Source organism: Zonotrichia albicollis, chromosome 22, assembly GCF_047830755.1.
Source record: "Zonotrichia albicollis isolate bZonAlb1 chromosome 22, bZonAlb1.hap1, whole genome shotgun sequence".
Taxonomy (NCBI): domain Eukaryota; kingdom Metazoa; phylum Chordata; class Aves; order Passeriformes; family Passerellidae; genus Zonotrichia; species Zonotrichia albicollis.
In genome coordinates, this window is record NC_133840.1 from 2,868,973 (window position 1) to 2,894,810 (window position 25,838).

Here is a 25,838-nt window from a genome sequence, read left to right on the forward strand (position 1 = left end):
GGAAGGGATGTGTTTTCCCCCACCCAGTCCCTCAGATCCGTCAAATTCCAAAAGGGAGGGATGCTCTTTCCCCACACACCCCCTCAGACGTCATAAAATCATAGTCCAGCCCCTTATATCATATTCCAAACAGGAGGGATGCATTTTCCACACCAAATCCCTCAGAGATATCACATTCCCAATGCAGGGATGTGTTTTCTTCATCCATCCCCTCAGCGATGTCATATTCCAAATGGGAGGAATATGACATTTCCCACATCCAGCCCCTGAAAGATCACAGAATCATGAAATGCTTGGAAAGGATCTTTAAAGACCATCTAACCCCAACCCTAATGTTGTATTCCATATGAAGAGATATCTTTTCCTCTTTTCCTCAGCCAGCCCCTCACAGATGTCATATTCTGAGCAGAAACCAGGTCTCAGCTCCGGTCATGGAGTGTAATTACCGTACTATAGCAAACTGGCAAATTAAATTATGTGTGCATGCTAATTAGAAACAAATATTCTAGAAATTAAATTAGGTCTCGGCATACAGCCTTACATCTTACCTCAGTTAAAAGTCGATTTACTGTGGCTGATTTTTTGGCACTTGAGAGGCACTTGATACAGGTGAGTGCAGTTTCTGGCTTTGCTGTTAGTATACATCAGAACTTCAGTATCTTTCTTTATGATTTCTCCTAACATCACATTAAAAGCATAACTTACAAACAGCTTGTTCAGAAAAAATATTTTGCTCGTCATTGCCTCAATATGACAAAGTAAACTCTTGATTTCAGGCAGTGCTAATTTTTTAATATTCCTAAACAGGTATATAAAATACAGGATGGGGAAAAGCACTGTCATCAAAACATCTAGTAAGACAGGATCAGCACATTACGAAAACCAGCTTTTATTCTTTACATATGAAAACTTAATAAATGGAAAATTTACATGTCTCAGATCCCTTTTCCTGCTTTGATATCAACTTTATTTCCAATCTCACCACATTCCAGTGAAATACAGCGGGGGCTTCACACAATTGCAGTGACAACACTTGGGTAACCAAAACCCACGAGCTGGATTGAAGAGAGCCTTCTTAAACTCAAACAGAGATACCCAAAACCATTCTCATTGTGTGATTGCTTTCAGGATTCCTCGGAGAACCTTGTAGCTCATTAACTGTTGGCTTTCTTTGGGAGGGAAGCAGGGCCCCCGCTCTGTCACGTAGGCGTAGGGAAACCTCAGCACCCAGAGTCCATCAGAGGGAAGGGTGATTTCTTGCTTCTCAGGGTAAAATATAGGGCAGGGTGGTGGTCCTGGCTGAACCTAAAGGCAAAAGGTAACATAAGTTGGTGATCAAACATCATTACTACCTCAAAAAAGTTAATAAAATGCAAATGGAGTTTTTTTTCAAATGTGTATTGAAAGAAAAATAGAAGGAACGGTGAAGAATTCTCCAACTAGGAAAACCAACATTTTTTCACCTCTTAAATTCAAACTGTAACTAATAATAATTGAGCAATGAGTCACTGCTTTTCTCCATGACATTTAAAATGACAAAGTCATTCTTAAAGAGTCACTGTTAGCTTTTTTTTTTTTTTTTTTTTAATAAAAGCCATTATTCCGGCAGGGAATGCCAATAACTTATCCTTGGTAAAATATTTTTGTAAATTTACTTTGTATAAAGTATAAATGTGAAGTTTAAGAAATCCTGAGTGCTTATATAACAGATATTTTGGAAACAAGTGTCTCGGCTGAAGCAGGTTTGAGTTGGAGTTTCTTGACACCGTTTTAATTCATGCTTCCCCAACCAGCCGTGCCTCTGCTGCTCCCAGATTCCCTCTGCACTCCCTACCTGAGGGGTCAGGGTGATCTGCAGAGGAGCATCAGGCACCACCACGAAGAGCCTCATGAACTGGGCGTAGTGGGGCTTGAGGCCGCGTCCCTGCGTCGAGGACAGGATGTACAGGGGCATGTCGGAGTTGAGGGCTTTCAGGGCCGACTCCTTCGGCCCCCCTCCCATCACCTTCATCACCTTGTCGGGCCCCGAGCACATGAACCTCCTCCCTCGCGCATCTTCATACTCAAAGCCCACAAAAGCCCGAGCGATGTCGTCCCTGCGCCGGCCTCTCCCCATCACCACGGCGCTCCTTTTCCCAGGAACAGCCTTGTTGGGAGCAGGCCAGGAATTGGTGTCTAAGTCTCCTTCATCTTCAGTTCTCGTCCTGATGACAATGTCCCAAGGCATTAAATAGTTTGTCCCCGGGATAAAACCCTGTTGATCTAAGCCTGTGTGGAAGTTGTAAGCCTTAGCAGGCCCCAGCTTGACCAGTGACCAGCTGGAGAATTTGGGCAGAAGGCCTTTGGGGCAGTTGGAATGGAGCATCCCGGGCAGGTACTCGACAGTGGACGCCTGGCGATCCACCAGGCTCGGCCTCTTCTCGCCCTTGGAGTCCCCGCTCTGCCCGTGGCTCTCTGCGTTGTCCCCTGCACCCTGGGCATCGGCTGGGTAGGTGCCCAGGCTGCCCGTGGACTGGCCCAGGCTCAGGGCTAAGCTCAGGCCTGTGCTCTCTCCCTGAGTCTGAGGCTCCTTCTCTTTGAGTTTCTCCATCTCGCCCTCCGGAGGGGCGGGCGATGCCTCGTCCCGAGCAGGCGCTGGGTCAGGTGTGCTCGGCTGAAATATGGGGAAGTTGATGTGCTCCAGTTTCCCACAGCACTTCTCTTCCAGCAGCTGTGAGAAAGAAAAGGTGGTTTAGTATCCACCCTGAGATGAGGGAGCTCAGAGTCACAACATCCAGCAGCTATAATTAAGATACAAGAGGTTTGCACCATGTGAGAACCAAAGCAGCAATGGGAACACGGCCCACAGACCTGATTATTTAGAATTCACACGGACCAACGCATTCTAAGTGTAAACAGCTGCATAAACTGGGGCTCCTGTGTGTGTGGTAAAGACTGGAACTGCCCACCCTGGTCAGCCCATTTCTACTCCCAGAAATGTCTCCCCCAAGCAAAAAGTTGGTAAGGTTAAGAGGAAACTTGTGGTCACTTCAGAATACAGACTCTGCAGATGGAACAAAAGCACTGCTGGAAGCACCAAGAGACCTGAGAGTTACCTGGTAAAAGTCATAATTGGCTGCTTTGATATCAAAGGGGTCCTCCCGAGGAGCTTGTTTCCTTCCACAGTTACAGGCACCAGTGGAACGAGCCCGGCTGTTGTGGTACAGAATTGGGGGATTTCTGTCTGCTTCTGGCTTTTCCCCTAAAAGCAAAATCAATCAAACTTTGTGCAAATTGCTCACCACTCAAAACTCTCTTTATTCCCTTCATCCATTGCTCCCTCCCTGCTATACACAAATACAAAATATTTGTCAAGCAACTCCTCCCTTCCCCACTTTTAATAATGCAAAGTTCCAGTGGAGGTTATACCACCAAGCCAAATCTTATTTGTTTTTACAACCTCTTCCTGAAGGCTCAAAGTTCTTCTGCCTGCGATAAACCTGCAGAAGTCAGTTTTGACTCCCTGACTGACCACGTTATTTAAAGCAAAGGGGGATGCTCATGCTTTTTAGAGAATTTTGTTCTTACACTCCTCATTAGAAGAAGTTCAGTGTAATTGCTTTTAGCTGGTAAGACAGAATCAGAGTTACTACTAAAATAAGAAAATCAGAGTAAGAGCTGGCTCCTAAACTCAGCATAAAGGAAACCTGCACATCAGCTCTGCTATGATCCCACTGTAGAGATGATCACAGAATCATTTGGGGTGGAAAAGACCTCTGAGATCATCGTGTCCAACCTTTGCCTGGTCACCACCTTGTCAATCGGAGCACAGCACCGAGTGCCACACCCAGTCCTTGAACACCTCGCTTTAAAGCTGCAAACTTTCACCTCCCACAACATTTCAGAGCCGGCATTTTCAGCCTAAGGCATTTTAACACAGATACAAAACTGAACCATGAAACCCAAGCACGAGTGAGCGCCTTTACCTGCTTTGGGGAGCAGATGGAACTTGTGCACGCAGTGCTGGTCTGTCAAGCTCCGCTCCTCGCAGAGCTGGTGCCCGTTGCTCCAGAACTTGTAGCAGTCCTCGTTGAGCTGCATGGCGTATTTGTGGAAGGCTGGGCCCCGGGCGTGCTGGCTGTACACGCGCAGGGCCTGGGCCAGCTGGTTCTTGTGCACGGTCATGGTGTAATTGTGGGGCAGGTTGGACTGGTAGGCGCTGTGGGCCATGGGCAGAGCCTTCTGGCAACGGTTTTCGGAGAATTTGGTGTCTATATCTAAGTAGCCTTCCAAAACTTTGATGCTGCTCATGATTTTTGAGCTCAGCTCGCCACAGGTCGGGTCATCGTCCTTGCCTTCGATGGTCACTTCATAGAGTTTTAGAGCAGCTGCCACCCACTTCTGGTAGGTTGGGAGCTCAAAGTGAGAGGGCTGCGGGTTCCTCCCCACGCTGTCTTCAAAGCCCTTCTTGCTGAGCACCAGCTCCACGTGCTGCCACAAGAACTCCTTGAGGGTGCAGTCCACGAGCTGCCCAGAGGAGCTGGAGCTGGAGCTGCTGCTCTCGGCGTGGAAGGAGAGCTGCTGCCGGCCGTGCCTCATCATCTGGTACCTCCTGGGCCCCGACAGGGTGGGAGCCAGCAGCGAGTCAGTCTCCCTCATGGTGCAGTTGCTCCTGAGCTGGTCGAGAAGCATGGCCACGGGATCGTCTCCATCCTGGGGCCCTCCAGCCACGATGTACACGAACGCCTGGTTGGCGGGCACGGTGAACAGGCAGTTGATGCTCTGGTTGGTCAGCACGCGGCTCTTGCGGAAGATGCGGTAGATCTGATCCTCCAGAGCGTGCTGCAGCCTCCTTTTGGGGGAATGCTTCTTGGGGGGCGGCTTTTCCAGGTGACCACAGGGGTCCTGCCCCCTGCTTGGCAGCGGATCCACCTTCAGAGCCCCGTTGAGCTGGAAGAGGAAGAGGAGGCGCGGAGGGCACGGCCTGCAGTTGAGCTTCCACTCCTTGCCGACAGGACAGTCCTTGATAGCAGCTTTCAGCGAGGGCAGCACCTTCTGCCGCAGCCCATCCAGCGCCCTGAACACGCGGTCGTAGGTGATGTCGAAGGAGCAGGTGGGATGCACCAGCAGCAGGATGTGGCACACGGAGAACAGATAGAGGAGGCTCAGGCAGTGCAGCTTCTCCTGGTGCTTCCAGAACTCGTGCGCCTCGGCGTGGGGCAGCGGGGCCGGGCCTCCGGAGGGGTGCCCGGGCCCGGCCTCTCTGTTCTCGGCGGCCGCCAGGTCCCCGCAGGCGCGCAGCAGCTGCGGCGTGTCGCAGATGGAGGTGAGCACCAGGTACAGCACGCGGCTCTCCTGGCTGTAGTACGCCTGCAGCTGGTTGTAGTCCTTGGTGGCCGGGTCCCCGTCCTGCCCCGCGGCGCCGTCCGCCAGCTCGGGATCCTCCTCGGGGAAGAGCGGGAACACCTGCCGGTCGCACACGGTGCTCACCAGGGCCTCCTTCTCGGAGCAGAGCTGCAGCGCGGTTTTGCCGAAGATGCCCACCACGCACACCTCCTCCTCGCCGCCCGCCGCGCCGCCCGCCTCGGCCGCCAGCAGCAGCTCCCGCAGTCTCATGGGCCCCACGGCCGTGCCCATGGCCCCGGGCGGCCCGGCCGCGGGCAGCGGCATCGCTCCCAGCCCCGCTCCCGGCTCCGGAAGCGGCGGAGCCCCGGCCCCGGCCCCGCGCATGAGCGGCCCCGCCCCGGAGGGCGCGGACACGGGCACGGGGGGCGGGCGCTGCGGGGCGGGACCGGCCGGGGGTGACAGCGCGGTGGGCACAGCCCGGGGGTGACAGCACGGAGAGCACAGCCCGGGGGTGACAGCACGGCCGGGGGTGACAGCACGGAGAGCACAGCCTGGGGGTGACAGCACGGTGGGCACAGCCCGGAGGTGACAGCACGGCCGGGGGTGACAGCACGGTGGGCACAACCCGGGGGTGACAGCACGGCCGGGGGTGACAGCACGGAGAGCACAGCCCGGGGGTGACAGCAAGGCCGGGGATGACAGCACGGAGAGCACAGCCCGGGGGTGACAGCACGGCCGGGGGTGACAGCACGGTGGGCACAACCCAGGGGTGACAGCACGGAGAGCACCGCGCGTCCCCATCGCTCCCGAGGGTCGGCTCCGCACAGCCGGGAGCACCGGGGGGACCGTGCCTGGATGCAGGGCTGTGCTACCGGGACTCACCGCGGGTCCCCATCGCTATCGAGGGTGGGCTCTGCACGGCCGGGGGTGACAGGACCCTGAGCACTGCTGGTCCCCATCGCTCCCCAGGGTCGGCTCCGCACAGCCGGGAACACCGCGGACACCGTGCCCAGATGCCAGGCAGGGCTGTGCCACCACTTTGCCCTGGTCCTGGGTTGTGTCGTGAGCTAAACCGCGGTACGGGCACAACCTCTGCCCACCCCATGACTTGGACTTGGAAGGAAGTCTTGAGTTCCTCGCCTTTAAGCAGTGCAGCCTTTTAATCGCGATCAGCCAGCAGTAATACACAGTACAAGGTCTTCTTACATTTGTAGCCACACACTCTCCAAACAAAGCAACAGTTTTGTTGAAGGTTGCAGCTTTCCACTTTAATAATGTTAGTGCATTAAACGTTTTTTCTTTGAAAGTGTACAAATACCGTCAAGTTATTTTTTGTTTAAAAAAGATATAATAATACTGAATTTCAGCAAATACATATTTGTATGACAAGCAGCACCAGTGCTAGGAATATAATAGTCCCTGCTTCAGCAGCACCCAGGTGTCAAAAGACTTGGGAAATTTCCTATTTTTTTTCCATTATGAATAAAAATGCAACCAAATTGAAAGACATTAGAGAGAGATAAAAAGCACAATCTGCTTTGCAGGGTTTCACAATGCCCTGCTTTCCTGTGCACTACATTTACTTACAAATACATGTGCCTGAGTGTAACAAAAATGGGATTCAAGTGTCTTCCTGACCACAAATGGAAAATTGCTCCATAAACCTACTTTCCTTTTTACTTTTCATCAAAGCTGTTTGCAGCACTCAGCCGTGCAGGAGAGGGACTCTTTGGGTGAGCCATCTGTCAAAAGAAGGGAAGGGTCACAACTTGGATATCTGAGCTCATTATCACTGAGATAAAACAGTGCAATTCTCACCTGGCACCTTAAAACAGACACAACAAATCAGTAAAATAAAAGATGCAATTCACCCTCACATTTTGTTCTTCTGCAAAGTGGAACTGTGACAGTGAAAGTTGCATTGAGGCACGCCATTGGACACCAAAAAAAGCAATTTTTCCTCTTGGGATTGTCAAATAACCTGCCAGAATGGCATGTCCGTTCTGCAGAGCCCTTAAATCAGTAGGAATTCTGGGATTTTTATGATTCCAACAAGAGGGACAGAGTGACTTGCCTGGAACTTGCGCCGCAGTGCCCGTGTCATGATTGGGGTCAGCCCAGAGCCACATTCAGTGTTTTCTTTGCTATTCAGAGGAGTGCCACCAGGACTTCTGAAAGGGCAATTATGATTCGTTTGATTGGTTCTCTAGTTTTTCTAAATTAAAAAAAAACAATTAAAGATAATAGAAAGGAACAGACCTTTCGATATCGACTTTCTTCAGATGCTTCCGAAGATCAATCTGATTTTTAGGGGAGGTACTAAGAGAAAAAAAAAGAAATTGGTACAATGAAATGTTTCCCACTCAAGTAAAAAGTGTTAATCACTGTTTAAAACAGAAGAATCTAAAATCTAATCAAGGAAGAAAACATCTTACATTAAAGATTTTGCAGCATGAGGTGATGGCTTGGATTTAGGTCTCAGATTAACACTCTGTAGATCTGTGACTGTAATTAATGCCCTGCGTGGCTTCGCTGGTGATTGCTCCTACAGCAAGGAGAGAAATGTTACCCCAAATAAAACTTCAGAAGGTCTCACTACCCTGAAATCCATTTAATATTTAATAAACCCGAAAGTTTTTTGTGGTTTATGGCTTTTATGCTTTTTTTTGAATTATTAAGATTTGAATGTGCCTTAGATAAAAATAGTTTTAGGAAAAAACAAAAAGAAACTAAAGAAGGATTTTTTTTTTTTGGAAACAAAGTTCCAGCTGGGCAAAAGGAGTCAAAAAATCTACTGATAAAATAGAAAGCTCTATGGTCTTAATGTAAAATCAGAGTTGTCCTGAGTGCCAGGTGAGATTGGAATTTGTCACTTTATTTCTTCCCTCCCAAAGCCCAGGTGCAGAATTAGAATGGTCACTTGAACCTGACCACTGGGTGTTTGGATGAGAATCAATTTATCAAAAAAAAAAGCAGGAAATACAGCACTCCCAGGGTGGATTTTCCCTTGATTCACCCTCCAGTTTACCTTGTCCATTCTCAGGCTGCTGTTTGTCTTCTTCAGTTTAACATTCAGGAGGTCTTTGAGGGTGATGTGCATGGGCCCATCCTTTTTCACTGGCGCTGCCTGAAGGCAAAGGGGAAATCAGGAAAGGGAAAGCGAGTGATCACTCACAGAGTGATGTGCTGAGGAATCCAGGCCCAAAAGGAACTCAGGCATGAAATAAAAAGCAGAGGAACCCTCTGATTCCCTACCAGCTTAGAGGCTGTGCCCCGTTGGAGGAGCAGAGGAGCTGGAGGCACTTTGGGTGCAGGCAGTGGTGGAGGAGGAGGAGGAGGAAGAGGAGGAGGAGGAAGAGGAGGAGGAGGAGGAGGAGGGGGGATGGACACAGGCATGGATGCTGAGGGTGGAGGATCCATCTGTGTCCCCACAGCAGCTCCCAGGACTGGCTTGTGACACCTCTGGCAAAGGGAACTTTCTGAAGGTGGAGCTGCCACGCTGTCCGTCTGAAAGCGACAGAAATAAATAAAGAGAACATTAAATCCAGCAGAAAAAAGGGGAGATTTTAAAGAACAAAGGTGCTGGCTAAGGCTGAGCTGTAAAGATATAAACCCTCTGCTATAAACTCAGAGCAGCTCTGAGGGCACAGAATGCCCCTGAGGAGCTGCTCAGCTCTCAGAGGATCTGCACTGAACACAATTCCTGATCCTCACACAATTCCTCATCCTCACACAATTCCTCATCCTCACACAAACAATTATTGCCCTGCCCCAGCTGGACTGAGACTGACCTGCAGGGCTCCTTGTAGCTTGGCAAATTCACTTTCCAACTTCTCCAGCTTCTCCCTGAAGGTATTTAGCTCCCTTAAGTAGGCTTGTGATGGGAATATGGTGTCTTTGACCACCTGAAAGCTCTAAGCATAAAAAGAAACAGATTATATGTGTTTCTGTGGTGATTTTCTTCAAACCAACCTGATTTTTAGGAGGGCTACTAACAGAACAGAAGAAATTGGTACAATGAAATACTTCCCACTAAAACAGAAAAATCCAATATCAAAGAATATATGTATTACATATACCTGTGTAACCCTGCTCTGGCACCACCAGTACAGAAATGATGCTGCTGTTGTCAAGGGTCTGACCACATTTTTTACACTGGGCAAGGCTAAAGGCCATGGGGAGCATTTTGGGGCTGGTGATGAGTTCAGAGGGAGAGGAGCTGGTGACCTGCAACAGAACAAGGCCAGAATTTTATTTATTTTATTTATAATTCATCCTTTTTTATAAATTTTATTTATAATTCATCCTTTAATAAAGTAACTGTGACCAATCCTGTGGAAATTACAAGCAGGTAACAACAGAGAAAATGTGATTACAGAAAGCCAAGATACATTTCAATAAAGAAAGGGGGGAAATCCTATTGGAAATACTTTTTTTAATTCAAATTGCTTTTCCTGGTTATTAATCATAGAAACATTAAGGTTGGAAAAGATCTCCAAGGTCACACCAAGAGATACCATGGAGTGCCATGGACTTGGCACAAATCTTTGCCTCCTTTCCATGAGCCATTGGGAGCCAAAGCAAACCCAGGGATGGGGTGAGAAGGCAAAATTCAAGCAGAGCCTCTTACCGTGGAGAGGGACAAACTGAGCCCTGGGGCGTTGCAGCATTTCTCTTCTTTTCCACTCGAAATTTGGCTCGGGCTCTTCGTTTTCGTTTGCATTTCTTGTACCTTGCCATTACTGGGGAAAAAGACACATTGCAAATGGATGTAGAGAGATAAATCAAATTATGCATTGGGACAGAGCTGCCACCAAAGAGAATAGCACAGACTGCACCTCAGAAATCGAGCCAGAGGTTACTCACAGCTGCCTTGGTGGAATTATCATGGACCAGTGATAGAAAATATATCCTTAATTTCATATGATCCATAGGGATGTGTTTGCACACAGAAAGCATCACTTTATATGGACTTATTCCTGCCCTTTTCTATTTGTAACATAGATAGCACTAATAGTTATTATAAATATGATAAAAATATGAATAGTTAAATAAGTACACATGAAAAACATTATAAATAATACTATAAATAAGTGTAAATATACAAGAAAGTGATTAGAAGTATTATCAACTAAATAGAAACATTGCAACTATTGATATGTAAGCACAATAAAAATAAACGGATGTTCAGTTTTTCGTTACGCTGGCGTGCCAAGCACGGAATTTGGGGAAAACGACGCTTGGGGAGAACGGTGACAAAAGCCACGGAGAAGCCACGGAAGGATGCGGGGGCGGCGCGGGCCGGTCCCTGACCGGTGATCGGTGACACCCCAGCCCCGCTCACCCGGGACCCCGCACCGAGAGCGGGATGTCTCTGTCTGTCACTCACTCACTCACTCACACACACACCTGCACACACCTGTGGGGGTGTCCCGGGGATGTGCCGGGGCCGCCCCGTCCCCCGGGCCGCGCTCCGCGCCCGCCGCCGCCGCCGATTCAAACCGCTCCCCGCGCCGCGCCCAGCCAATGGCAGCGCCGCTCTCTGCCGGCCCCCCCACGCGCCGCATGTAAGCCGCGCGCTGATGGGCTGTCGCTCCGAGGCGCGCCCGCGCTCCACGGGAGAGGGGCGGGCACTGCCCCGCCCCGGCCCGGCCGCGCTAAGGCGAGCGGCGCCGCCATTGGACGAGCGCGCTCGGTGCCGCCAATCGGCTGCGGGCAGCGCTCGGCTGGGGAAGGCCGGCGGGGTGAACCGGGCGAGGAGCGGCCCCGCCGGGGCTACCGGAGCGACCGGGAGAGAACCGGGGAGGCGGAGCGGCGGCGCCGCCCCCTCAGGGCCGCAGCGGACCGGCCCGCACCGCTTCCCGCCAGCGCCGCGCGCCCCGCCCCGGCCAATCACGGCCGGAGCCCACTCCGGGCCAATGGGCTCGGCCGTACCTCGGAGCGGGTTTACATTCTCCGCTGGCCAATGGCGAGCGCGCCCCGCGAGCCGCCAGCCAATGGGAGGCGCGCGGCGAGTGACAGCTGGCCAATGGGCGCCGCCGACTCTCCCGTGCCGCGGCGCGGGGGGTGGGGATCTCCCCGCCGCCGCCTGAGGAATGTCAACTATTCAACATGGAGACGGCGGTTACCAGGCTCGAGACCCTGGTGAGGGCGGGCGGCGGCCGCACTGAGGGGCGGCCGCGCCGCGGGCCGGCAGCGGCGACGCCTCGGAGGGCGCGGGGCCGCCGCGGAAGGGAGGGAGGAAGGGAGGGAGAAGCGGGCGCGCGGGCGCGGCGCGACGGAAGAGCGGCCCCTCAGCCGCGCCCGCGTTCCCCATCCGGGCCCTGAGCGCGGCCCGCGCCGCCCTCGACGGGGCGCCCGCCGGCCGCGTCCGGGTCAGGCGGGTTCGGCCGGGCCGGTCCATTCCGCCCCCCCCCCGCTCATCGAGGGGCGGGGCTTGCGCCGCTCCATTCACCCCTCAGCGCGGGGCAGGGCGCGGCCATTTCCCGCGCACCTGGGGGGGGCGGGGGGGGGTGGGCGCGCTCATTGCCCGCCTCGCGGGGGGACGCGGCCGGGCCGGGCCGCTCCATGTGCCCGCGGCGGGAGGGGGGGCGCGGGGCAGAGCGGAGCTCCCGGACTAGTCCATTTTTTTCCCAGAGGGGGGTGAGGGTGGAGCGCTCACCTGGGCTGGACCATTGTGGTTACGGAGGGGAGGAGAGGCGGGCTGGGCTGGTCCATTGGCGCCGGCGCGCGGGGGGAGCGGGGCGATGGCCCCTCAACCCTCAGGGGCCGAGCTCCAAAATCGCGGAGTTTTCCCCGCTTTTCTCTCCGTTCCACGGGGCTGCCCCTCAGGGAATGACGGCCTCTCTGCCAGCCCCACTCTTGGAAAAGTGGAAAAAATTATGTTTTTTCCTTCTTTTTCTCCTTTTCAAAATGAGAGCTTCATTTTTTACCTCACGCGTGAGGGCTCTGGGGAGCGGTGTCCAACCAGCCGAGTTCCTCGTGCCGTCCCTCAAACCTTCATCTTCCTACTACAGAGTCTTTTTGCCATTTTTGCCCGCATATGTAGTACTCTGTATTTTTTCTAAAGCCTAGTTTAATTTAGAAATATGTTTAAAAATACTTGGGTTAGATGTTTAATTACTGAATTTATTTATTGTCATGGCTTATTGAAAGTCATGCTTTCAAGTAATTTTCATTTTAGGACGTGTGAACACAGAGGTGTTTTTGCCCTCTTTAAGCTAACAAGGGCTTTTATTCTGGAATTTAGAATAATCTCCCATCTCACAGCTTTGTGTCTCCTCCTTTCCCTTCTGCTTTGTTGGTTTCCCCGTCCTGGATTTCCTGTGAAGTCAGCTCTCTCCACACAAGTGTGATAAAATAACACTTCTTATTTCCCTCGAGCTTTTGACACGAATTTCATGGAAAGCTTCCTTTTGGAAGCAGGGATAAAGTCACTAGTGGGAGCTTGAAGAGAAAAATGGGTAGGAAAATAATAAAACCAACCAGGTAATCAATGGTTATTTGTGACAGGAGCATCGTCAGTGTTAGATTAATTATGGAACAGATCACAGAGCTGGCAGTGCTTCATTCAGAGCAGTTCAGTTCATTTTTATTTCTGTTTTTTGGCATCCTGCACCTCCTCTGCCCTGAGTGGTGTCTGTCCAGTGCCCTTTTTATGTTGTACTACTGGTGATGATGCACAAAAAGCAGTGCAATGTTAAAAGGGCATTGGCCAGCAATACAATCTGCATTATTCTGTATTGTTTTTAACAATATACAAGCCCAAAATGTGTCTGAGACCCCAACATGAGATTGCCACTGGTTTATTTTTATTTATTATTTTTTTAAGGAGGAACATTTGCCATTTAATGACAAATGCCATAATCCCTGTCTTAGAAATGGCCCAGGTCACTCAGGTGTGTGTACATCCCCAAAAATCCCCTTTCTCCACTCCATTCCCAGTTTACTTTGGTATTTTTTAAAATATCTCAGCAGCTCCCAAGCCTGAGAGTCCTCCAGCTCTCAATATGTGTTAAAAATCCCCAAAATCCCTGAGATTTCTGGAACACCCCTTCCTTGTGGTGGTGTTCTCACTCCCCATGGTAAAGGCCATCCCCAGAGCTGGGCAAAGAGTGTTTAAGTGCATTTAATGGAGTTTTAAAGTGTATTTAATGGAGTTTTTAAGTGCATTTAATGGAGTTTTTAAGTGCATTTTACTGTGATTCACACTGGAAATTATAAAGAATAAATTCTGCTGTCTAGCAGATATTCCCTGTAATGCAGTTTAGCAACATCTGGCTGATGGCAGGTTGGAATCTCAGCTTGCTGGGAGGCAAATCCAAGCCATAAATACACTTGGAAATGGAATTTCCAGTTTAGAAAGCACCAAATAGTTTAAAATCCAATTTCTGGCCGATCTGTTGGGTGGTTGGGTTTTTTTCCCCCTCTCATGATCAGTGGAATGGCAAATTCTGAATAATAAAAATAATAATAACAATGTGAGTTTTTGTGTGTTAGGATTCGGTGAGCTTTAACCTCACGCAGCTCTTCACCATCCACAGAATCCTCTGGCTGAGTTGATGTGGTTTTTATTCCCTTTTTTTGGTGAGTGTGTGGTTGATTGGTGCCCAGAATTGTTGCTGCTAACGAGTGCTCTGACTTTATTGCACTACTGTGCTATACAGAGAGCAGTGCAATAGTATTGTCAAAGCATCTGAGAGCAGAGCCCTCTGCACTTCCTAACATTGCCTTCCAAACCTGTGAGTAAATGACACATTTACACCTCAAACCTGCATTTCCTGCGTGGTTTATTGTGAAATAACCATCCTACAAATGCTCCTGAGCTAGAATGTGAAGGGGGGATTTTAGCAGGTGAAATGCAGCAAGAAATAAATATTTACAAAAATAAAAGTAGTCATAATAAACTGTCCTCACAAAGCTTAAAATTCTGGCCACATTTAGCTTCATATCCAGTTTTGAATGTCCTGAATCACAGTGTGTAAGTTGGCTCCTTATGGAAATGTCAAATTACAAATTTACACATCAAACTCCACATTTTCTGTGTGGTTTATTGTGAAATAACCATCCTACAAATGCTCCTGAGCTAGAATATTAAGGGGGGATTTTTGCAGGTGAAATGCAGCAAGAAGTAAATATTTACAACAATAAAAGCAGTCATAATAAACTCTCCTCACAAAATTCTGTTCACATTTAGTTTCACATGCAGTTTTAAATGTCCTGAATCACAGTGTGTAAGTTGGCTCCTTATGGAAATGTCAAATTATCAGTATTGAATATTTGATCAAACTCCGCATTTTCTGTGTGGTTTATTGTGAAATAACCATCCTACAAATGCTCCTGAGCTAGAATATTCAGGGGGGATTTTTGCAGGTGAAATGCAGCAAGAAATAAATATTTACAAAAGTAAAAGCAGTCACAATAAACTGTGTTAATAAGCTTAAAATTCTGGCTACATTTAGCTTCACATCCAGTTTTGAATGTCCTGAACCACAGTGTGTAAGTTAGCTCCTTAAGGAAATGTTAAATTATCAGTATTGAATATTTAATTGGCCAAATTACGCATCAAACTTTGCATTTTCTGCGTGGTTTATTGTGAAATAATCATCCTACAAATGCTCCTGAGCTAGAATGTGAAGGGGGGATTTTTGCAGGTGAAATGCAGCAAGAAATAAATATTTACAAAAATAAAAGCAGTAATAATAAACTCTCCTCACAAAATTCTGGCCACATTTAGCTTCACATCCAGTTTTGAATGTCCTGAATCACAGTATGTCAGTTAGCTCCTTATGGAAATGTCAAATTATCAGTATTGAATATTTGATCAAACCCTGCATTTCCTGCGTGGTTTATTGTGAAATAATCATCCTACAAATGATTCTGAGCTAGAATATTCAGGGGGGATTTTAGCAGGTGAAATGCAGCAAGAAATAAATATTTACAAAAATAAAAGCAGTAATAATAAACTCTCCTCACAAAATTCTGGCCACATTTAGCTTCACATCCAGTTTTTAATATCCTGAATCACAGTGTGTAAGTTGGCTCCTTATGGAAATGTCAAATTACAAATTTACACATCAAACCCTCCATTTTCTGTGTGGTTTATTGTGAAATAACCATCCTACAAATGCTTCTGAGCTAGAATGTGAAGGGGGGATTTTTGCAGGTGAAATGCAGCAAGAAATAAATATTTACAAAAATAAAAGAAGTCATAATAAACTGTCCTCACAAAATTCTGGCCACATTTAGCTTCACATCCAGTTTTTAATATCCTGAATCAGAGTGTGTAAGTTGGCTCCTTATGGAAATGTCAAATTATCAGTATTGAACATTTGATGGGTCATTTTGAAAGCAGTTCAAATGATGAAAAGGATTTGATTTTTTGCTTTTCTCCAGAAAAGCAAAAAAAAAAGGAAAAAAAATCAGCAGAAGAGAAAAAAGAAAAAAATGTTCTTTTTGGGGCGCCTGCCGTGGAAAGGAAAACCTTGAAATATTTCTTAGTGGAGGAGAACAGAAACCATTGAGCAGTCAGGGAAGAAATCCCTTGTGAGCTCTTTAAAAACTCTTTCTCAGTGTGCTGAAAAAGTATTTTATTTATTTATTTTTGGGTTTTGTCCTGGCTGCTTTCTGGGGCAGAAATTTTGCTGGGAAAATTATGAATTATGGTGAAATCTTTCCCTTGATTTATGGATGCTCCAGCTTTTCACTGGATTTATTTTCCTTTTCATCAGCTGTTATTGGAAATGTGCTGGGGGTGTGTGGAGCATCATCCATCACCCTCAGAAAAAGGAGATTTTATTGCAGATCTCACCCTCCCAAAGGCATCCGTGGCCATTCCTTAAGGCTTGTGAAAAACTCCATCATCGCTTGTTTTTTAAATTTTAAAAATTTATAAAATTATTATAAAATTTTTAAATACATTTATAAAAATTAATACTAATCGAATGGTTATAAAAATAGCAATGCAATCAGAGTAATTATAATTTGTGAAAAACTCCCTAATCGCTTGTTTTTTAAATTTTAAAAATTTATAAAATGATTATAAAATTTTTAAAATACATTTATAAAAATTAATAGTAATCGAATGGTTATAAAAATAGTAATGCAATCAGAGTAATTATAATTTGTGAAAAACTCCATAATCGCTTGTTTTTAAATTTTAAAAATTTATAAAATTATAAATTTTTAAAATAAATTTATAAAAATTAATAGTAATCGAATGGTTATAAAAATAGCAATGCAATCAGAGTAATTATAATTTGCGAAAAACTCCATAATCGCTTGTTTTTTAAATTTTAAAAATTTATAAAATTATTATAAAATTTTTAAATACATTTATAAAAATTAATAGTAATCGAATGGTTATAAAAATAGTAATGCAATCAGAGTAATTATAATTTGGACAATTTGAATGAGGACAATATGAGACAATAAATACAAAGAGTTTTGGGTGTCTGGGTACCTTTTGTGGGCAGCACAAGCCAGAAAAAGGACACAGTTAACAGAGGATTAACCCTTATAATTATAATACATGCTTATATATTATAAGCATCATGTATAAGGAGTTTATAATTATAAACTCCTTATACATGATGCTTAAATTCCATTTAAACACAGGATTCTGCCTGGTCACCATCAACTTCTTCCTCTGAATCCCAACAGCACCTGCAAACCATGAACAATTTAATTTCTCCTGATAATGGAGCAATAAATTCCTTTTCTCTGAAAGATTCAGGTGTCCTGTGGCTGCTATGTGAGTCCTTTCTTTAAATAAATTATCCTACATGGCACAGTTTCTATTTTCACATTTTTTATAACCTAAAACTATATTTAACACAGTACTTAAGAGAATTAATACAACATTACTTCCTAACACAACACATATAATATTCATTTTAATACTTACAGTGATAAAATACCTGTATTTTTCACAGGCTAATGTGAAAAATAAATATATTTATTTATTTATGTGAAAAATAAATATATTCCAACATAAATATTGGAATCCCAGCCTGACCACAGACTGGATATTTATTTTTTATAACAAATACAGCCTTGCTTTGATCCTTAAAAAAAAATAAATTTGGAATGATCACTTTGGGGTTAATCTCAAAATAAACAGTGAAAAGCAACTTAAGGAAGTCAGAACCATTTTTAATTTGCTTTCATCATTGTCTCTTGTGAGTGTGCAATCACTGAATTATTGTGTCAGAGTTAATGAGTTAATAAAGGGGAAACTGCCTTTCCTGAAAGTGGAAGTCTTTAACAGATATTAAAATTGCAGACTGAAATTAATTAAGTAGCAATGCTATCAGCAGAGTGTTTTCCAAGGCAATTAGAAAATTCTCTGGTGGCTTCTTTATCCCAAGGAAAGAAAAGTTGACGCCATCCATTTTATGAGCTGGTTTATTAGGGAATAATAAAGTGTAATAAAGTGTAATAATAAAGTATTGTGGACATTAAAAGCATCTGAAAGAACACATCCCTCATATGAGTGTTAATAAAATCTCTTGGATCCTGAATTAACTCTGTGTAAATAACCTGGGTGTTGTAGTTTTGCTAACAGAACCCTTTATATCTGAATAAAATTCAATTGGAGAACTTTTAGCTTTTCAAAGTGAATAAAATTGCATATTTGAATAAAATTTTATATTTATATTTGAATAAAATTCCATTGGAAAACTTTTAGCTTTTCAAAGTGAGGCCTCCTGCTTTTCCTGAAGCACAGCTTGGGGTTTGTCTGAAGTTTTTGGCTTTTAATAAACTGGGCCTGACCTTAAATATTTTAGTTCCAGAAAGCAGAATCTGATCTGGATTACATTCAGCGCAGAGTGGAGTTTGAAATCATGAAAAATCTTCCTGAGGATACAGCAGCAGAGGTATTTCCAGATGGAATTCCATTTTATTGCATGAAGTTGGGCATAAATGGGTATTTTTTTTTTCCTTTAAACCTGAAATATAATTGGCTATCCTTTAATTCACTTGTCAGGACTATTAGTAGTAGTAGTAGTATCATTATTGGTATTGTTGTTATTGTTATTTTATTTATTTATTATTATTTATTATTACTGGTTTTATTACCATTAATATTGTTATTGGCAGGCTATAATAATAATAATAATAATAATAATAATAATAATAATAATAATAATAATAATAATAATAATAATAATAATAATATTTATAATAATAATATTTATAATAAATAAATTTTTATATTATTATAATAATATATTGTTAATTAATATTAATATTATATAATATAATATTTTAAAATATTAATATTAATTAATAATATAATATCAATTAATATTAATATTATTAATTATTATTAATAATATATTATTATTATTATTATTAATAATAATAATAATAATAATAATAATAATAATAATAATAATAATAATAATAATAATATATTATAATAATTATTATTATATTATATTATACCCTAATATATTATAGGGTTAGGGTTATATTATAATATATTAATTATATTATAAATATAATATAATTATTATTATAATAATATAATATAATAATAGTAATAATAATAATAATAATAATTTTTATAATAAATAAATTTTTATATTATTATTATTACTATTATTACTATTATTATTATTATTATTATTAACTGTATTTATTTATTTATTTATTTATTTATTTATTTATTTATTTCATGCATCACATATCAAGATAAGTGGCCTGATATGAATTCCAACCAAATTCCTTTGGTTTTTGGGCCAGTGGAATCCTCCCACGTTGTGCTCTGAGCAATCAGAGCTAAATCCAGGTTACAGATTCCAGTCTGAGCTAAAACTCACCCTTGCTGTGAAAACCAAGAGAAACTTCACTGGCACCAAGCAGTGAATAAATTCAGATTTGGGGGGAGAGATGAGAGGAAAACAATAAATGACGCCACAGAAAGGAATTTATAAATATGTACATTTTTGTGGGATCTCAGCCCCTCAGGACTGCGGTGTCACCGAGAGCACCCTTGGGGGGCTCGGGAGTCCTGGAATGTTCCAGAAGTGTCTGGTGGCTGGACTTTGATCCTACACAGGAGACGACACCTGTATGAGGATAGGAGGGTTTCACCGGGGTGAATGGTGAAGGGATTGGTTAATTAGAGAGTGAAACACAGGGTTTAGGATTTCTGTACAGGGGGGTTTAGAGAAGTAAGATGGAGGAATTGGGGCGTGTCCTGTCCTTCTTCTTCTTCTTCTTCTCCTCCATCTTCTGTGGTGATGGTGGCACTTTGGGATTGGTCATTACTAAAAGTGCACTGGGCAATAAGGGTGAAAGGTATTGGGGAAAAATGATAAATATTGTGCACGTAACTTTGGGTATAAAGATAGGGGAGTGTGCTCATGGCTGGCTGCTGAGCAGAGCTCTGTCGGGCCGAGAGAAAATCTTTTAGATAAACAATTAATAAACATAAAAACCGAAAGAAGAACTGAAGCCTCTTCTCGTCCTTCGATACGCGGCTGCCCCAAGGCCACCCCGGGCCTTTCCAGGCCCTCCAAACAGCCAAAAACCAGACACATTTTCACTGTAAAGGATTATTTCATGTTAAATATCCAACACCTGTGCTCTGAATCGATGTGTGGCCACAGGAATTTTACCATTTTGTGTAATTTACGTGTTCTGCTCACGCAGGAGGACCCGGCTGCCCTCCTGAAGGAGCTGCCCGTGCTGAAATCCAGGTACCAATCCCTGTGTGCCCAGATGGAGGAGATTTCCCTGGAGCAGAAGGAATCCATGGAGAGCATCCGAGCTGCCCTGCAGAAAACCATGGAGATGGTGCAGGCGCTGCAGCAGCAAACCCAGCTGCAGGTGGTGGTTTTTAAATTTCATTAAAATTAAAATTTTCATTTCAATCGCTTTCTTTTCACTGCTGGCAGCGAGCACCTACTTTGTAACCTTTGTGTGCCGCTGGAAATTATTGTTTTTATTTTAGAAGATCAGGAGACATTTCCCAGCAGGAATGCTGGCAGGATTGGAGCTGTTTTTGGAGTTAAAATTAGTAAAATTATTGCTGTTCAGCTTTGGAGCTGAGGAGTGTCCATAGAGTGACACAATTTGGGTCATTTCATAGGAACTGACACCTCTGTGCACTCCTCAGGGCCACACTGACACCTTAAAGAAAATACAAAGTGAAACCAGGTTTAAAAGGTTAAAAACTTTTAAATGATAAATGTATTTTCAGTGTCTAAAGGGAGAAAGTTAAACCATTGTAACAAACACCCCTGGGAGTGCTTTTATTCCAAAGCTGTTTTTCCTAAGGTAATGTTTAAATTGGTAAAAAACTCAGCAACAAACAACATTTTCTTAAGTGGTCTTCAGACACTGCTTCATTATTGAAGAGGTGAAAATATTAATTTTGACCCTTTACAAATGAGGTGATTTATACCAATATTCTAATGCCTGGACATTTAGACAGATTTATTAATCTGTCAACAGTTTTCAGTAACTTTTGATAGACAAAATGGGCTGTAACATGATTTAAAAGAGTGGTTCTATATCACAGAATGGAAAATAGATCATAGCTTACTGTGCTTTGAGGATATTCTGCCCAGAATAATTTTATACTTGGATTTCCTCAAAGTGGAAGACCCTTTTTTTTTAAAGTTATATGTAGAGCTTTAGGTAAAGATTTTCTTGCACTTTTTATATTTCCTAAGATAAAGATTTTCTTGCACTTTTTATATTTCCTAAACCAAAGATGGATCAAAACTTCTGGAGACATAAAAATCTTTAAATGAAATACCTTTTTTTATTTGAAAAATTTCTTTTGCTTGACTAATTTATATAGTAAAATAAATATAATTTATAGTATTGGTGCTAGAGGAAGATTGTGGTTGATTTTTCAGCACCACTTTTGTACATTTGGTTTTCAGAGGAAGGAAATGAGGAGTTCACTGTGAGTTTCACAAACATTGAGTCCCTCTGTAAATATCAGGAACTGAAGGATCACAATTCCCTGTGTTTGCTTTTCCTTGTTTTCCCAGAACTCCCCTCTGTCAGCACAAGAACAGACTGCAGCCCAGCAGTTAAACCTGAAAACGGGGAAAGAAATGGAATTTTCAGTGCAAGAGGTAATTGTGGGCACGGGATGTCAGAATTCCAGAAACTTTTAACCCCAAGTGCAGGAAGGGGATGATGATTTTGGGATTTCATCCCTCTCAAATGAATGGGGTTTTTCAGAAATTGCATTAAATTCCTTAACAAACCTTTTCATTTTTATTCTATACAGATTAAGCTTTTTTTAATTGTTCCAATTCGATGGTCCACAAAGGAGAAATCAGCTCTGATGGAAGATTTTGTTCCTGTTATTTTTTAATTGGGATATGTTTGTGTTTCTTGGGAATGCACTTGGTTGATCTTGATAAAGCAACATTTGGGTGGGAGTGAGAGATGTCATTGATTCAAACCAATGTGGGGAGAAATTTAATTTCCTGTGAAACATTAAACAAATTTTGGGATATGAGTAACAATCTATTCTAACTGTAAATATGAGTAACAATCTATTCTAACTGTAATGCAGTAAAACTTAGATCTAAATGAATATTTATTTAGAAAGTCAGATATTGTCCCATAGCTCGATGTGTAATTATCCAATATAATTATCTGCAAATATCTGCTCTGGGTCTCATATTAAAAATATTAAAAATATTTAAAAAAATATTAAAAATATTAAAGCAGGTTAACAGAGGGTGTTTTTTCTGATTGAATTTTCCTACATCACACTTTGTGTCCCTTTATTGCCACACTTGGTTTGCATGGGGCCTGCCCAGCTCCTGCAGCTTCCCTCACCCTTTGTTTGCAAAAATCTGCTCCTGCCTTGAGAAATGCTCTCCATTTATTTATTATTTATTTATGTCCCTCACTAATTCCAAATCATGTGCTGGAAAGCTGCACAGGCTCATCTGACTCTCACATTAATCTTTCTGTGTCCATTTTAAACTTCATTTTAAACTCTGTTTAATCCCTAAGATTTTGCTGTTGACCCTAGTGGCTGCAAGATCCAATGGCAAAATGTAATTAATGTAAATTTCATGCAGAAATGAAAGTGTGAAAAAAAGATTTTTTGGGCAAAGCACTAAGAAATACTGACATTATTGTTTATTTTTAGCCATCCTCCCCAGGATCTACAGACCCTGGCTCAGCTGAAGGTAAGTGCTGCAAAAAATCAACTTCTCACTGGTTTAATTTCATAGAAGCTGTGACACTGCAGTGTTTTCACCAGTATCTGCTGCTTTTATGTGAAGAATTTAGACTTTTCTAGAAGGACCTGACCCCTGAGTTGCATTCCAGGAATAGTTGCCACGTTTCTGGGATGTTTTTCCTTGCTTTCATTGGGATGGAAGTGGAAAACTTGTTGTGTTGAAGCTCTGGAAGAAATGGTGCACTGATCTTACCACAGAAATTCTTCTTTTCAACTCATTGATCCCTGCTTACAGGAAGGAATTTTCACAGTTGGTTTTTGGTTTGTACAAAAACCACACAAACAAACCCAAAAAGCAAAGGCAGCTGGTCACTGACAGACCAAATCTGTCAATCCTCACCAGATCTCAAATTCAATTATTTTTTACTGAGTGTTCCAGATCCAGTGATTGTTTTTTCTCTCCTTTCTCTTGCTGGGAAATTTTTCTTTAGTCCCACCTAGGGGTATTATCAAACACCAATGGAAGCACTTTCTATCTTTGATGCAATTTCTGAAGAAACAAATATTTTTTCCATTTCTTTTTTTTTTGTTGTTGTTTTTTTAACAAATATCTTCTGTTTCCAATTTTTAGAAGCCCAGTTCATCCCACTGACTAAGGAAGCATTTCTGAGCGTGCCCAGGAGCATCAGAAGCACTGTCAAGTTAGCAGACCTGAACACTTTTTACAAGGAGTTATTTAACCATTTCATTGTACAGAACAACAGGTAAGGCTTAATAAAGCCATTCATGAAAAGGTTTTTATAAACTGCAAAGAATTTTATCCTTTTTAAATGAAATAAAAGCAGCTAGTTAAGCTTATTGTAAATTCAAAATGCCCTGAGACCAAACTCTGCCTCACCATCCCCTTCTCTGGGTGAGTGCTGGGGGTTTCTGACAGGCTGATGTTACAAAAAAAAAGGAAGTTTTAAACTCAGGAATTCTCTCTTTTTAACCCTGAGATTTACAAATGACTGCTGGGATTTGAAGTGGCATAGAATAGCTGATGGTAATCTGAATAAATTTGAGATTTACGAAAATCATTGATTAACCATCGTTTGCTTTTTAGCCTTTTTCTGCCAGACCTGATGCTTGATCCCTGCTTTACTAAATTGTTTTTGTCTTACAGAGCAGCACTGAGTCTTTCACAGATGAAAAACATGAATATGAAAGCCACTGACTCAAGAATTCGAATCCTGGAAGAACTGGGGATTGTAGAAGTCAACAAACAAGGAAATGTTAAATTAGCTGTGTGAGAGAAAACTCAGAAGCATCCTGGAAAATCTCCTGGGTTATTGAGGAGCAAGAATTTCTCTGGAAGCAGAGTTCCACTGTAGGGAAGTTGTTCATGTTTCTGTATAAATATTCTGTTGGTAACACTTGAAATTGGAGAGTTCAAGGTCACTGAGGTTGGCACTTTACCTTGGCTGTAAAGGGATTTATTGTGGGATTTTTTTTATGATGGGATTTCTTTGAGGGATTATGGCTGATGCATTTTTAAGGAATGTTGTGAGCCATGTTCCACTTTCCTGCTGCCTTCCTGAGGGGGTTTTAAAGGCAAATAATCCAAGGCTCTTCATTGTCCTTGCATTCCTGAATAAAGATTTATTTTAATTTTGTTGAAGTGACTCCTGACCCTGATCCCTGCCCTGATTCATTTCCCTTTAATGTGAATTCCCTCGGATTTTTACAGTCCAGGCAGGGTCAGAAGGGATTTCTGGGCACTGCCCAATTCCAAACCCCTAAACTGCAGCTCAGGGCAGAATCCTGAAAATTCCCAAGGATCCGGAATTTACAACCTTTGACCACTCTAACAGTGAAAAACATAACATTTTTTCTTATGTCTAATATTTCTATATTATATATATTATATAGTCTATGTATATTATATAGTTTTAAATATTTATATTTATATTGTTATATTTCAGCATAATTTGAGGGGGTAAGATACATGATTTTTTATTAAGTTACTGTGGGGGGTTTTTTTGCGAAAAATTATGTCTCTGAAAGGAGAAAAATTTAAATTAGTGCTCTTAGGAAGGGAAAGGCTGATTTCTGAACCCATCCTTGAACTGCTTTAGGGTTTGATGGGAAGAGAAACAGGCTGGGTATGGCAGAGGAAAGAACAGGGATAAGTTAATTTTATGGTGTCTGCTGCCAAGGGTGCCCTTTGAGGAGTAACTAATCAGTTTCAAGCAATTATTCAGTTTCACAAATAATTCAGTAGCTTTCAACCACATTGATCTTCTAATAGAGGACTCAAACCTTGCTGTGCCACTACCTAAAGCAGGGTTAAATATTGAATTTCAAGCTGGCTGTAGTAACTGAAGACAGCTCTCAGTAGAGGCCAGAAACGCATCCCTGCTCCTGAAATCTCGCAGGTAAGGAAGAATAAAGAAAAATAATTAAGAAAAATAAAGAAAATTATGGGAAAATACAGGAAGATGCAAACATGGGGCTCTCTCCCTGCCGGTTCCCCTCAGGCGCCAGCTGCGTTCCCCTTGGGACGCCTTTGGCAGCTGGGCTGTGCCTGGAGATCGAGGTTTTGTGGTTTCAAAACCCTAACCCTAACCCTAACCCTAACCCTAACCCAAGGTGTAACCCTAACCCTAAACCCTAACCCAAGGTCTAACCCTAAACCATAACCCAAGGTGTAACCCTAACCCTAAACCCTAACCCAAGGTGTAACCCTAACCCAAACCCTAACCCTAGGTCTAATCCTAAACCCTAATCCAAGGTGTAACCCTAACCCTAAACCCTAACCCAAGGTGTAACATTAACCTTAAACCATAACCCAAGGTGTAACCCTAAACCCTAACCCAAGGTCTAACCCTGAACCCTAACCCAAGGTGTAACCCTAACCCTAAACCCTAACCCAAGGTGTAACCCTAACCCTAAACCCTAACCCAAGGTGTAACCCTAAACCTAACCCTAACCCTAGGCAGGAAAGGCAGCTCTGATCTAGGGCTGGTTCCAAGGAAAAAGTCATGGAGGCAACCATGTCTTGGCAGTTTTGTGTTCTACTCGGGATGCCTTTTGCAGCTGCAGTGTGTTTGGATCTCTGTGTTTTTTGGTTTAAAAACCCTAAACCTAGGTCTAACCCTAACCCTAACCCTAGGCAGGAAAGGCAGCTCTAATCTAGGGCTGGTTCCAAGAAAAAAGCCGTGGCAGCAGCCATGTTGTGGCAGTTTAGTGTTGCCCTTGGGATGCCTTTTTTAGCTGCAGCGTGCCTGGAGCTCTGGGTTTTGTGGTTTCAAACCCTAACCCAAGGTCTAACCCTAGCCTTAACCCTAGGCAGGAAAGGCAC

At 43.5% G+C, this 25,838-nt stretch overlaps 3 protein-coding genes across 5 annotated transcripts; 1 reads left to right on the top strand and 2 right to left on the bottom strand.

Moving 5' to 3' along the window:
• Positions 1-865: 865 nt before the first annotated feature.
• SMG8 (SMG8 nonsense mediated mRNA decay factor) lies at positions 866-5,713 on the bottom strand. The gene is made up of 4 exons (XM_014273130.3): positions 3,966-5,713; positions 3,096-3,241; positions 1,835-2,710; positions 866-1,305 (listed from the first exon to the last, which is right to left on the bottom strand). The coding sequence occupies exons 1-4, from the start codon at positions 5,707-5,709 to the stop codon at positions 1,108-1,110; spliced, it is 2,964 nt and encodes a 987-aa protein (XP_014128605.2). The 5' UTR covers positions 5,710-5,713; the 3' UTR covers positions 866-1,107.
• A 702-nt stretch (positions 5,714-6,415) lies between these two features.
• Positions 6,416-11,214, bottom strand: PRR11 (proline rich 11). 2 transcript variants are annotated; one of them, XM_074557055.1, is made up of 10 exons: positions 10,735-10,854; positions 9,956-10,067; positions 9,405-9,552; positions 9,117-9,239; positions 8,581-8,832; positions 8,354-8,452; positions 7,761-7,870; positions 7,585-7,644; positions 7,400-7,496; positions 6,416-7,067 (listed from the first exon to the last, which is right to left on the bottom strand). In XM_074557055.1, exons 2-10 carry the CDS (start codon positions 10,063-10,065, stop codon positions 7,002-7,004), a joined length of 1,065 nt encoding a protein of 354 aa, XP_074413156.1. In that variant the 5' UTR covers positions 10,066-10,067; positions 10,735-10,854; the 3' UTR covers positions 6,416-7,001. The 2 variants fall into 2 exon arrangements, with proteins under 2 accessions (XP_074413156.1, XP_074413155.1); XM_074557054.1 differs by having other exon boundaries at positions 6,417-7,067; positions 10,745-11,214.
• Positions 11,215-11,311: 97 nt separating this feature from the next.
• SKA2 (spindle and kinetochore associated complex subunit 2) lies at positions 11,312-24,155 on the top strand. 2 transcript variants are annotated; one of them, XM_074557056.1, is made up of 7 exons: positions 11,312-11,469; positions 18,114-18,203; positions 19,987-20,163; positions 21,339-21,425; positions 22,463-22,502; positions 23,127-23,259; positions 23,661-24,155. In XM_074557056.1, exons 1-7 carry the CDS (start codon positions 11,437-11,439, stop codon positions 23,785-23,787), a joined length of 687 nt encoding a protein of 228 aa, XP_074413157.1. In that variant the 5' UTR covers positions 11,312-11,436; the 3' UTR covers positions 23,788-24,155. The 2 variants fall into 2 exon arrangements, with proteins under 2 accessions (XP_074413157.1, XP_074413159.1); XM_074557058.1 differs by lacking the exon at positions 18,114-18,203 and having other exon boundaries at positions 11,338-11,469.
• The last annotated feature ends 1,683 nt before the right edge of the window (positions 24,156-25,838 follow it).